At 39.9% G+C, this 14,255-nt stretch overlaps 1 protein-coding gene across 3 annotated transcripts in view; it reads right to left on the bottom strand.

The window, feature by feature from the left end:
- oxr1a (oxidation resistance 1a) overlaps window positions 1-14,255 on the bottom strand; it is a 176,910-nt gene that overhangs the window by 68,153 nt on the left and 94,502 nt on the right. The window contains exon 1 of one of the 3 annotated variants that reach the window (XM_064338068.1): window positions 1,175-1,517. The exons of the other annotated variants lie outside the window; for them this stretch is intronic. Coding sequence (XP_064194138.1) covers window positions 1,175-1,328 — 154 coding nt within the window. The 5' untranslated portion in view covers window positions 1,329-1,517. Of the gene's footprint in view, window positions 1-1,174; window positions 1,518-14,255 lie in introns of those variants that run through there. 3 annotated transcript variants of the gene reach the window in all.

Genomic DNA, 14,255 nt, shown 5'->3' with positions numbered 1-14,255 from the left:
TTCCTGTCTGTTCATGTTCAACTTAATAGAAATTTAGTACTGGTTCATACGTCAAATCACGAGTTTGACTGCCAAAACGTGCCAAAAAAGAATTGGAAAAAAATTAAGAACGTCAAGGCAGGACATTTGGAAATGCTGGTGCTGATGATTACTTTTAAAATTGGTTACTAATGATAGCCTTTAAAAATAAGGAAATATAAACACGTTTCAAATCTGATTGTTAGAACGACAACGGCATAGGCTAATAATAAATTAAATCCAAACCTGAATTCATCTAGGACTTCAAGACCCAATGATAGAGCAGTTGTGCCGTGTAATAATTAACTATTGTGTCACATTGTCACGGGTTTCCACCGAACCAAGACACAGTAAAACAACCACTGGCAGATGTGCAGCTTAGTCACATATTTCTTTTCATACCTTTTGTGAACCTTGGTTACACTGACATTTAGCGATCATCTCAATTTTCTAATTATTTTGGTAAGAACTGACAGGTTTACTCTCTTGGACTATAATCTAGCTAGTGTAGGCTACGCTGCTATAACGCAGAATTATGCTTCCACATACAATATAGATCCCCATACATCTGAGCTAGATTAGGTCAATCTAACAGTTCTCTTCAAACGTGTTACGTGCTAGTTTTACAGCCAGATTTGTCTGGGAGGGGACGTGTCATATGACAGTAAGAACCCTGCAGTTTAGTTACCTTTCCTGAATACCCTAGCAAAAACCTAATCAGGACACTGAATAACTGTATTTCGCTTATCCCACTGGTAATGCTGGCTAAAATACTTTTTAAAGCTATGCAAGTAAACAGCTTTTGCTTAAGTGCAAAAGTGTAGCCTATTGGGTTATACTACCACTACACATTTTCATGAAAGGAGACGTTACTCCGTTAGACGAAACGGACCACGACATCGCCAACTTGCTAAAGTAGCCCATCTTCACAACATCAGCTAACTTCACAAATAATAAATATTGGTAACTACATGTGACTTTATCTTTCGACCAAGGTGGCAGACTCAACATAAACGTGATGCACATGACAACTTTCCTAATGAACAATCTTATCAAAGTAGCAAAAGGCGTGGCTAGCATTATGGCAACCATGCATCCACTCAGCAGAAACAGGACATTGTTTTCTGAATGTTAATTAGATAGTTAGCTGTCAAACCTGTTGCTTGTTCCATAGTAGTGTTTTCTTGGGCAGGTCCTGCGTTGGAATCTTCGAAGTGGACTTTTCGCTCCGGAACAGGCCAGATTCGACTCGAAACTGCATCTCTGACAGAGCGCACACTTTTTCCCGTGACTGACAGAATATAGTCCATACTTCCGTTTTAGTTTATCTTTCGATGTAAAACGAATCACATTTGTAGCATCTGTATATAATAAATAATACTTAAAAATAGAATTCATCAAATGCATGTTGCTCTACAGTCGCCATGTTAAGCGTGCAGTTCAGTGCAGTGAAATGCCATCACACAACTTCCACAAACAACCGAGACAGACATAGGCAACTGCTGAACTTTTTTTTCCCTGGTGGACAGTAAGCGCTGACGCGGATTGCTGTAAACCACAGTACTGGCAAAACAGATGAAGAGGTGCACACTGCCGTTTCGAATGCACTTAATGCCGATTCTTTTTGGCAAGAAATTCTCGCAATTGCGGAATTGGAAGACAGTATAATTATACAGTATAATGGAAATGTGGATAGCCTACATAGCAGAGCAATGAAAAAAAAAATCGCCAATATTATGTGGGGTTTGCATGTGAAATGACAGAACATGCATTTCAAAAATATAAATGAGTTTCCCACAAAGATTATACAGCTGTAAAAGCAAAAGGCTAGTAAAGATTTGGGGAAGATAATTCTGAAATGGTCTAGACAAAAGATTCATATTAATGAATTATTTTGTTTACAGTATTGAGCATTCATGTGGAGTAATAAGAGCATCTACGTTGGGATGTGTCAGGCATGGAAATTAACCGCTGTCCCCCTGTTCCGGCATCTCAACATAATAATCTCATCTGTCAAATCGAAGGACAAAAATTAGCATATCAACCCACCTTAAAATAACTTTAACAATGGGTATTACCCTTTGACTGCCTTTCATGTTGAGACTGATCTTAACCTATTGCAGGTGTAGTACAGTCACATGGCAGAGCTGCCTCGTGCACTCTGGTTGGCCATGATAATAAAGCAACGGTGCCTAGCTGCAATAATTCACTGTTTGTTTAAATAAGGTATGCAAATGTTTGTTAAAAATGAACACATTCAGCAAAAAAGAGCTTTATAGTTGAGGGAGATTAGTGAACTGGAAAGTATGCATTTTTTTTTTGGCAAGGGAGAGAGGCTGGCATTGTTTAAAATAAAGCAAGCATCAATATTTCAACACATTTATTTCAGTTAATAACAATTTTGTCTACCCTAAGAATTTGAAGTATCATCACTTCCTCTTCCTAACAATAATTTTGTCAAAACATTTTTCAGACAAATAATGATGTTAAATGTATGAGGAATAAGTGTTTCTGTAATTATATGAGGCATTATTTGAGGAGAATTTAGGGAACAGAATTTGTGTGGCGAACTGAAGAAAAAAAAAATCAGTTTTAGTCAAAACAGGAATAACTTACTGGGAGCTGTAACCAGGTAATAAAATAAAATAGAAAAAAATAAAAAAGACAACAGCCTTGGTTGCCTTATTACCTGAAAAAATGCATGGTTCTGCAGACCATAAAGGTCACAATCATGTCATATTTCACCAAAATCCAACTAGCTGAATTAGAGGATTGAGACTACAACCCATGGGTTCTCTGTGACCTTGACATCAGACCTTGAGAAATGAAAGGGCATCTGGGGAATTTTCATTGAAGTCTGCTTAACTCTGAGTCTGTTATTGGAAGCCATTTTTAGAAAAAAAAAAAAAAAAAAAAGGGTAAACACAATCCTCTTCTTTTCTCTTTCAGTATTTAATCAAATCTAAATCAAAATGGGTTAAACTACAATTGAGCAATATACAATGAAGTGGTAGCTGTTCTATTTAAGTATCTACCACTTTCTTTCCATTAGAAGTGCAACACTTCTACACATGTCATTTAATTGTTTGCTTTTCACATAATCACATAATCACAAAAATAGTGAACCAATATCTGTATAGATATAAATAGTGAAGCAGTATCTGTAAATGCACTGAATGATAAAATGAATTTAATCCTTTTTCCTTCCAAAGGCTGCTAAGCCAGAAAGTTAATTTAGTCAATGAATATATACTGGTACTAGCCCTATGCTGAGATTATGGCTGTGATAGAACACACACATGCATAGACGTGATGCATTTTATTCACTCCTGATGCTTTAAATGTGACTGAAAATGTCCTTCTCAAAAAGTAGCTTAATCACAGTCATCTCAAACTCTTATCTTTTTTTACCAGGCAAACTCACACGCATAGATATACAGACTCAGCAGCTCTCTAGACTCGTGCACTCTGCATAATGATAAAGGTGTTTTGTCACATACAAATTTTTCACATTCAAATATTCATGTCTGTACAGTACACATCTAGTTCTTCCATGAATGTGGAAACTTGAAAGCAGTTAGCATTTGAGATATTAATGTGTAATAGAGATCAAACTGGAATCAGCCAGTGCGACCACACAAAAATAGTTATTGATATCGGTTGCAGAATTCCCACATTGAGCACAACATAAAAATAATAAATAAAAAAGTAAAAACTATGGGTAAAGTGTGCAGCTGTAAGTTTTGACCAAAATTAATATTTTAGCTGTTTAGCAGTAGAAAAAAGTTGAAACCCGTGTCAATATAGTATCATTTTATATTAATGGGCTTGATAACAAAGCTGTGCATTTCTGTATACAGTTGCACACTGCATAATGTTTTAGCTCTTCTGTCCTGGGATTTCTGACTCGTATGCGCACAGTGTGTTCCTATTTACACCCCTAAGTACAAATGTGAAGTACCCCTGAATTACCTCCTGATTATTCATACAGACTTTTTTATAACCATGCTTATAACCAGATGGCTTACAGGCTGCAGTATTATTTTACTTTTATTTAGCTTCTTAAATTATATCTTAGGGGGCTCATACAAAATATTTAAATATGGAATAAGTCCAGTACATACAAAGTGCCCCATCTGCTGGTGGAGTTCTGGTAAATGCAAGCTGACATTTGTAGTCTTAAATTTTTGGGGAGCCTGAGCTGATAGGGGGTCAAGTTAAAATCTGCATGTTATTATTACCTCATTCTGTAAGCGTTGCAATGGGCAAGGCATGCGACCATCCCTGAACTGGATGCCAGTACATGCGGGCGCAGGCATGCGCCAACACACGTTCGAAAACGAAACGGGTGATCAGCTCCTGGCTGCAGGCCCGGCAGCGCAACAGAGGCAGCTGCAGAACGTACATAATGAATAAGGCGGTGGGCAGCTCATCCTCAAGGGGAATAAAGCATCTCTTTACTGCGACCTTGTAGGTTCGACCTCCTGTGCCCTCGGCATAGCTAGGGTGAAAATGTATTTTAAGTGGGCATAATAAAGCAACAACTAGGTCTCTTTTTCAGCTGGAATATACTTTGTACTGTAAAAGCAGAGCCCAGCGGGGTCACAGAATCGTTAATTCAATTACCAATAGTAATTTAGACCGTAGGTTAAGTGTAGTATATGTTTAGACTCCTTCCTAAACTACCAAAAACTGACCGACGAGGTCTCTCCCCTAACTGTCTCCCTCAGTAGATTTAATTAAGCCACGGTTTAATTTGAACAGCGGTATGAAACATTTTGTTCACTTTGGGGACATTAAATAAAATGAACATTGTGAAGTAGGAACGATTAAAGTCTGGATTTGTATTCAGTGCCTAGGCTGTCGTCTCTGTCATTTTTATGCATTTATCTCCATCTCTCAAGTTTATAACATAACAAAATTATACTAAATTAAACATGACAATAACTGCAGAGCACAAAGATATATAGTCATTATTACCTGCTGCTATACAGACTATAAAGAGAACACTAACTGTACTCAGCTGTTGTAACCGTTACTAGCCTGGTACAAAATACGATGTATAATAAAACCACATAACAACTGGTAATTTACATTATTATCTTTCCTCGTTATGAAAGGTCATTACTAAGTGATTATGTCAAATTAATATCAATGTTAATTATTCTCTGGATCATATTCCAGAAACAAATCTGTAATTAGTTTATCAAAGTATCACTTGTGAATACTTGAATATCCTGTTTTTTCTCCAAGGATTTTTACATTTAAGTTCCCACAATGAGGCCAACACAAAAATATGTTCAAAGTGGATTATTTCAAATTTCTGTCGTAAACACATTACGCTCAAGGTGACCTACTGCTATTGGCTGGATGCAGTTGATGGGATGTGAGGTTTGCAAGGAATGAGGTCACTTCTCCTCGGTGCTCCATACATGTGTATATATCTCTTTCCCCATCTGTTTAGTGCAAATATATGTACCAGTCCAAAAACTTTCCTGACTACAGTACATGTGACCTTTGAACTACCATAGCTTATCAAAGGAAACAAACATACAGGTGAAGTACCCACAACCCTTATATTTTCACCCGCAGTCTGCTGAAGCCCTCAGTCACAGAGAGAGGCAACAGAGTGTTGATCTCAGCAGCTTCTGAGCTAGAGCACCAGAGGCCCTTACACTACATATCCATAGTACATACCGAGGAACACACGCATACAAATACACACCCTCACTATCATACACACAAGCACAAGCACTCACACAAACATACATACACACATGCACACATAAGCACAAGCACACACACAAACATACATAAACATATGCACACGTAAGCACAAGCACACACACAAACATACATACACACATGCACACATAAGCACAAGCACACACACAAACATACATAAACACATGCACACGTCAGTACAAGCACACACAAACATACATGCAGTACACTCATAGGCACACGCACGCACACAAACATACATACACACATGCACATGTGAGCACAAGCACACACAAACATACCTACACACATGCACACGTCAGTACAAGCACACACAAACATACCTACACACATGCACATGTCAGTACAAGCACACACAAACATACATGCAGTACACTCATAGGCACAAGCACGCACACAAACATACATACACACATGCACATGTGAGCACAAGCACACACAAACATACCTACACACATGCACACGTCAGTACAAGCACACACAAACATACATGCAGTACACTCATAGGCACAAGCACGCACACAAACATACATGCACACGCACACGTAATCACAAGCACACACACGAACATACATAAACATATGCACATGTAAGCACAAGCACACACACAAACATACATACACACATGCACACATAAGCACAAGCACACACACAAACATACATAAACACATGCACACGTCAGTACAAGCACACACAAACATACATGCAGTACACTCATAGGCACACGCACGCACACAAACATACATACACACATGCACATGTGAGCACAAGCACACACAAACATACCTACACACATGCACACGTCAGTACAAGCACACACAAACATACCTACACACATGCACATGTCAGTACAAGCACACACAAACATACATGCAGTACACTCATAGGCACAAGCACGCACACAAACATACATACACACATGCACATGTGAGCACAAGCACACGCACAAACATACATGCAGTACACACATAAGCACAAGCACACACAAACATACCTGCACACATGCACACGTCAGTACAAGCACACACAAACATACATGCAGTACACTCATAGGCACAAGCACGCACACAAACATACATACACACATGCACATGTGAGCACAAGCACACACAAACATACCTACACACATGCACACGTCAGTACAAGCACACACAAACATACATGCAGTACACTCATAGGCACAAGCACGCACACAAACATACATACACACATGCACATGTGAGCACAAGCACAAGCACACACAAACATACATACACATGCACATGTGAGCACAAGCACACGCACGAACATACATGCACACGCACACGTAATCACAAGCACACACACGAACATACATACACACGCACACGTAATCACAAGCATGTACACATAAACATACATACACACATGCACACGTAAGCACAAGCACACACAAACATACCTACACACATGCACGCGTCAGTACAAGCACACACAAACATACATGCAGTACACTCATAGGCACAAGCACGCACACGAACATACATACACACGCACACGTAATCACAAGCATGTACACATAAACATACATACACACATGCACACGTAAGCACAAGCACACACACAAACATACATACACAAACACAAGCACACACGCAAACATACATACACAAACACACACAAACACAAACAAAAAAACAAGAAATCTGCACATTTCCCGTCATCCTTGGTTTACCATGCAAATGACTTTGATATAAATGCAGGAAACAGCTCAGTCAGGCAGGACTGATTCCCCTAATCGCAAATGCAATCAAGCATCGCATATGTAACCGTTCTGAGATTCCTTTCAACTGGCAGAATGTAATATGCATGTTATAAACGCGACATCATTCTCTGTGAGAAGATAACACCGTCTGTGATTAGACTAACCCCCCACAGAGGCGTGCCCCAGATGTTCCCTCAGAATCTTTCACAAAACCGTCAGAGTATAAGAGCTACATGCTATCAGCAAGGGACAATATGTCCCAGAGTCTTTCAGCACTAACAGCACATACATATGAGATCCAGACAGTGGTGGCCATCACAGTCGCTGGGGTAAACACAGCCTTCACGCTACTGCAGATCTCTCGCTGACTCATTGGGAATGTGTAGCTTCCACTCTCAGGTGTTTCAGCCCTCTGTACCTAACGATAACGTTTTCAACAAAAGTGCGCATAAATATTCATCACGGGAAAATGAATGAACGCAGTTGTCATTTCCAGCATGGCCCTGTGAGAATGTGACAATACCAAGCTGATTTAGTCAGGCAATTTGCGTCCAGAAGTGTGTTCAGCTATGGTCGCTCCATAATCACTGGTTTCAGATAGGTAATTGAGCACAACCAATGACCCACTGTTTGAGCAATTATGGGGGTGCATGTTATTTAAAAATAGTGTCTTCCTGTAAATGTGGTGCAAAGCAGCTGGTAGAATAACAGTTCCCTCTGAAAAACTGAGGATATTTGTGATTGTGGTGCTTCCCATCAGGCCCTGCTCAATGGTGGCATTCGTACCACAGAAAATTTTCTCTCACATACCCCAGAGCTGTGGGTAGTCAGCATTATCCAAAACTGAAAAGAAAAACTGAAATGTGGCCATAGCTTGTCAGAGACACAAGCGTTCTTTGGTAATCTATGGGGGATTTGGAGTTGGGACAATTCCAAGGGCCCTGACTGACAGGGGCCCTCAAAAATATCAGAGCAAAGGATTTTCTGGGGTTGTGGAGCCCAATATGAGATATTTTCAGGGAGCCCAGAATCCTTTGGTCCGACTGAAGTCATCCTAGGGAGGTAGCCTAGCTACTAATGTTTTCCAATGGCAATAATGCCTTAGAATGCATTATTCCATGTCCTCCTGTTTAGAGGGTAAACAGTGTGTCACCATTTATCAAATCTTTATCTTCCTATTTGTATCACAGTTTTATCTTTGTTCCTATATTTGGAATACCCAATATCAAATATAAGCTTGGCCCATCAGTGCAACATAACCTATCAATCAAGCCCTTATAAAATTGGCCTAGTGATTACATTATTTTTCAGACCATAAAATTGCACTAGTTTCAACCTGGATACCATTGCTGCTGTCACAAAACACATAAGCATGACAAGGATCAATCTCTTATTGAATCACACATAGCCCACTATTCCTGTGTCCTTTTTTAACCAGTAGACCAAAAAAGGGCACACTGTATCAAATTGGATCAAATGGTAATGCATTCAAAATCATATTGCACCCAACCACTCGCCCAATCCTACAAACACATTGAACGTGTGTTGAAGTACAGCCTGAAATAGCTAAGTAACATGCAACACATGACAAGAGCAACCTATCTCTATCAGTGCTTCCCGGGGACTGCGACCGGCTAAATACGTGACTGGGAGATGAAGTCGATGTCCGGCGGAACACCCACACACTAAATCCACCCTCGGCACGGCCTCGTCTCCCAGACCGCCGGGGAGCAGAAGAGGCTGGTGATTGATCGCACTGTTGCTCCCGGAGACACAGAATGTGACGGGGACCAACCATTTTTTATCTGCCTGCCCCATGAAAAGGCCTTGTGCTGCAATTCATCCACCGAGGGTTTCCATCTCCAGGAACAGGGTTGGTTACCACTGGCTTACAGTTCAAGATGTTCAGACACACAATATCAGCTTTTCCTTCAGTGTGGTTTCTTTCAACTTCTGGAAAAATCTTTAGCTCCTTCTCGCTATTAGATTATCTGACTGGTGCTGGGATTGATGGGACTCAATCATGTACCACCATGGAAACACGTGACTTCCAGCACACTTGTGTGTATGATGTGATTGCAGGGTCATGGCTGAGGACTGGACATGCACTGCTATCTGCCTTGTGTGGGTAACCTGTTAAAAGCACTCATGGCCTATGCCACTAATGGTTGCATTGAGCTACTATATATGGAGATAGAGGCATCAGCTCATAAAAAAATGTGGGTTATGGTGTTGGACATACTGTATATTCTAATTTTCATTCAAAATTGCTCACACAAGAAAATAAATACATAACATAATAGATTTTAAATGATTTCCACATTAATTCTGTGCAATTTACAGGGATATATTCTACCGTTTCTACACATATCTTTGGAGTAGAATGAGATAGATAAGGGCAGCATCCATATGTATTGTAAGCATCAAATACCTTGCTTCAAGACTGCTTGTGAGTGCCTTATTTGACATGAATGTGCTGCAGGGGAGGGGAGTGGGGAGATCTGGAGGTCAAATGTGCCTCTGCAATACAGCAATGGCTGATGGTGATCTTGTATGCCAAAATCCCAAACTACTGAAGCTAGCTAGCTGATAATAAGAAAATAATGCATGTGAATTACTGTAGGTAACATTTTATCAAACACAACATTATTGTCTTGCAATAATATCATTGTCTGCAGCATTTTGTTTATTTGATCAATTAAAATAGCTACTATTTTAATATGGATGCGTAACCTGAAATGTGCATAATTTTAGGACAGGCTATTTAGAGGGTAGCAATAACAGTTGCCAGTGAACCCCTGTGCCCATCCACACAAAACTCCTTATGCTGGAGGTCATCTTACAGAATACGCTCCTTAAAATCCTCTGTCTTAGGCAGTTAAAATAGATGAAAACGATGCTCTTTGACTGCTGTACAGTCAATAGTTTTCACATTGGCAAGTCAAAATCATCAAAAATTGCCTGTATTTTTATTAATTGTAGCAATGCAGACTGTTCTTTGTAATAGTTAGCATAACTTATTATTTGTCTGTCACCAGTTCTTAAAATAAGGTGTATGATTTATTTGGTGTAGGGCTCTGTAAGATGAACGTGTCAGAGCGAGATTGTGAGATAGACTGCTTTTTTCAGATTCTGTGCTTTCCTGGCTGTGTTCAGTGGAAGAAGCTGTGCTTTATCAGCTATCGCACTGCCAGCGGTAATACGTTAAGCTTACAGGTCACAGATTTTCTGGGTTGTCGCTCTGACACTTTCGTGCTGTAGCGGCCACACTACTTTTGACTTGCAACCAAGAGGCGCGGATTGCCATCGGCTAAGGGAGACGGCTGTGGAGATCCACCAGAGCATTATGGGTAATGATACAGCAATTGCATTTTTTGTGAAAATTGAGCATAATGGATTGAAATGTTTAAACAGACAAACCAATTTCATCTCATGATGCAGAGGTGGTTTGAATTTTTGCACCACCCGCTGTAAAGCCCTGACCCAGCCCCATTGGGACGTCAGTTACTCGGAGCCTGACTTCAGAAAGAACTTTTGAAAGGCCATCGATTTGCCAATGACATGGTAAGGGAGAAAATCAATATACGACCTGCAGTCAAAAACCTGGTACGGAAAGCCAATATCCATCCAGAGATAAATGAATAGACAACAGTAAAATAACATAAGTCCATCAAAGACCATTTGGACTAATAAAAAGTCACTTTTGAAGTGCCTTACTAATATAAGAACTTACTAAGTTGAATCCAGAACTAAATGGAAAAGCCAAAAGGTGAGAATAAGCAGGTTTCTATGTGACAATTAAGAGGAAGTGATGTAACCTTATATGCCATTGAGTGTGACATCCCCCTTCCCCCCTTGTTTGACGATCGCTTCCAGCAAAAGACTCCCCCACCCTTGGTCCACAATCGGTTCTGAAAACATTTTTGTTTAGGGAAACAAACATTTTAGAGCTGGCTCTGATGACGCATGGGTCTCAGAAACATTATATCAAGGATTTGGGATATTCAAACATACGAGCGTGAGTCGCATTGAATTTGCAAGTTTCCCATTGATACAGAGCTCTCTTTCAAAGCCATATGACCAAATTATTAAATCAACCTTTGAAAATGACACTTCCCAGTACATAAAAAAAATCACATCACTTTAAACAAATGCTTTCGTAATTCTACAAAGGCTGGAAAATGTTTCAGCTCAAACATATCCCTTGCGCACACATCTCTCTGAATAACAGGACTGCCCCAGCTCCTCTTTTCAGCCTCTACCCACAGGGCTGCACAGCAGCTTCTCCAGAAGCTTAGTCACCATGGCTCTCTGGGCCAGTGATTATGCTGTGCATCTCAGGAACCTTCCCGGCAGCATCCTTGAACCTCAGTAACAAGCTCTCTAACGGAACACTGGAGCGATGATGCAGATCGAAGCCTGAGCAGCGGATTGGACAGATGCTTAGCGGGAGGCCAATCAGTCCACAGCCTGGATAAGGAAGTGGAGGGGAGACAGAGGGCTACCCATCTCAATAGCATGAAGTGGTCACTCGGAATGTCAGGTCAAGTAGAAAAACTGGAGCACTGCCATAGCTGAAGGATGGGTGAAATGACAGAATTGTTTATTGCCGCAGTAACAAGCTATATGAACATGGCAAAAGGAAGCCCTTTTAGTGAACATTGAGCTCTGGCTTCATATCTCTGGAAACATATTACACAGATGCTTTGACTGTTTTGCAGGAGGCAGAGAGTGGTGGTGTGGTTGGAGACATCATGTTATATCACCTATAAGCTCACATGTGGCAGCATTGGATTTAACTAGATATTTAAATATTGCCATGGATGTATACCTCTAAGAAAAATTTGGATCAATTCAACACCATGCAAAATTCAAATATTTAAGTCAGGGCAGCCCAACCCTGTTCCTGGAGATCTACCACCCTGTAGGTTTTCATTTCAAGCCTAATTCAGCAGACATTTTTTTTTTTTTACCAGACATTTTTTTTTTGGCTACTGTATTGTGTGTATGTGAAGGAATCCAAATGTATGTAATCGTAAACAGTCTTTTAGTGACTAACAGATTACATAGTTTTGATATAGCATGCTAGCTTGCTGGGATTGGCAGCCAGGCAAAAGTGCAGGGTTGCTAGCCTGTTGTCAGTAGACTATTAAGTAACCAATGGATTGGATTTGTTCAACTCAGAACTCAACTTTAGGCTATGTGGTGACATGTTACATCGACTGATACAGTGGAGAATAAGGTACAGTCTTATGATTGATTTTCACCAATATAAGGAGGCCACGAAAAACATATAAATGTCATAAAAAAATAAATAAAAGATTGTTTGTGTGATACAACATGGAACTGTATCAAATTGCCTTACTTTGTGATAACTTTTAAACCTATTAAGTGTGTTATGTGCACCCAGCCCCACATTAGTTTTTACCCAAACCACAGGGTTAAATGTAACATTTCACTCTGGGTACTTTCGGTCAGATTGCTAGTGAATGATATATCCCAGAAATGTAATTGTGGTGTGTAATCATAGCCAAGCGACGTAGATTGTTTGCATTAAAATAAGATTCATCTATCTTCAGAAATTTTTTCTGAATTGAGCCAAATACAAAAACCGTTATTTCCCTGCTCTCATGCGTGTATAAATTCCATCCTAATGGGGAAATACAAAGACCACTCAGAAGAAACAAGACAAAGCGTTGGTGACCTTCACAAGTCAGGAGATGGTCACGAACAAATACATTAAAATACCACTTAAAGTATACGTAAAAACCATTGGAACAGTGGTAAACCTGCCTGGTAAAGGACACAAGTGCCGCTTGCCCCCACACATGGTGAGGCAGAGATAAGGTTTGGGAGGCAAAATAAAACTCAAAGCCACATCTTAAAAATGTGGTTGCATCTTAGGGATGCAAAGTTAATAACAAAATGCCTTTAAGTTTCTTTCTTCTCCCTCGTGAAATTGCATGTATGCAATGACAGAAGGCCACTTGGAATTTGCTTCAACATGCACCCCATACAGCACGTGACATATCATTGGCTAATAGTGATCTTAAGTTTTTCATAAACTATATTTTAAATGTACTTAAACTTAAAAAAATAACAAAATGGTAAAATAAACCCACATGTTTACTAAATACACATTCAACTGCCTGCATTTCTGCTTTCTATGTTTGTATAGCTAGGGGATGTATTTTTGTTATCAAAACTCAACTATTAGGTAATTATATTACATTTCTCTCCCTCACTCTGTCTGACTCTTTCTGTCTCTCGCTCTCTGTCTCTCTATCCCTCTCCCTCACACACACACACACACACACACACATTCAGCCTTACTTGACAATGTTCCAAAGCTTTACCTTTCAGGGGTCATGTGTGAATGAGTGTTGGCATGTTGCTATGGTAAGTTGCTAAGAGCAGAGATTTTGTCCTCTGCAATTCAGAAATTGAATGTGTGCATGTTACCCTCAACCTCCACAAACGCAATTATTTATACTGCAGAGGAAGACAATTTTGACACTTCTACTGCACATCAGTAAGGAGAGCTGTGAGTATGTGGACCTCTGCTAAACCCATGCTCCCAAACCAGTAGAATGTCAGGTCATGATGTCAAATGACTTGGTCTGCTTATATCATGAAGTCTGTGTGGTGTTCCGTTTTATGCAATATATCTAAAATATGACACTGCTGAAATTGCAATGCAAATACTTCTGCTGCATCTTACACAGTAAATATGGGGGAAGATGCACTTGACAAATCCAAACAATTTGTG

The sequence above is a fragment of the Anguilla rostrata genome, chromosome 1, assembly GCF_018555375.3.
Source record: "Anguilla rostrata isolate EN2019 chromosome 1, ASM1855537v3, whole genome shotgun sequence".
Taxonomy (NCBI): Eukaryota; Metazoa; Chordata; class Actinopteri; order Anguilliformes; family Anguillidae; genus Anguilla; species Anguilla rostrata.
Note: the sequence above shows the minus strand (reverse complement) of the source record. Positions and strands in the feature narration are given on the sequence as shown.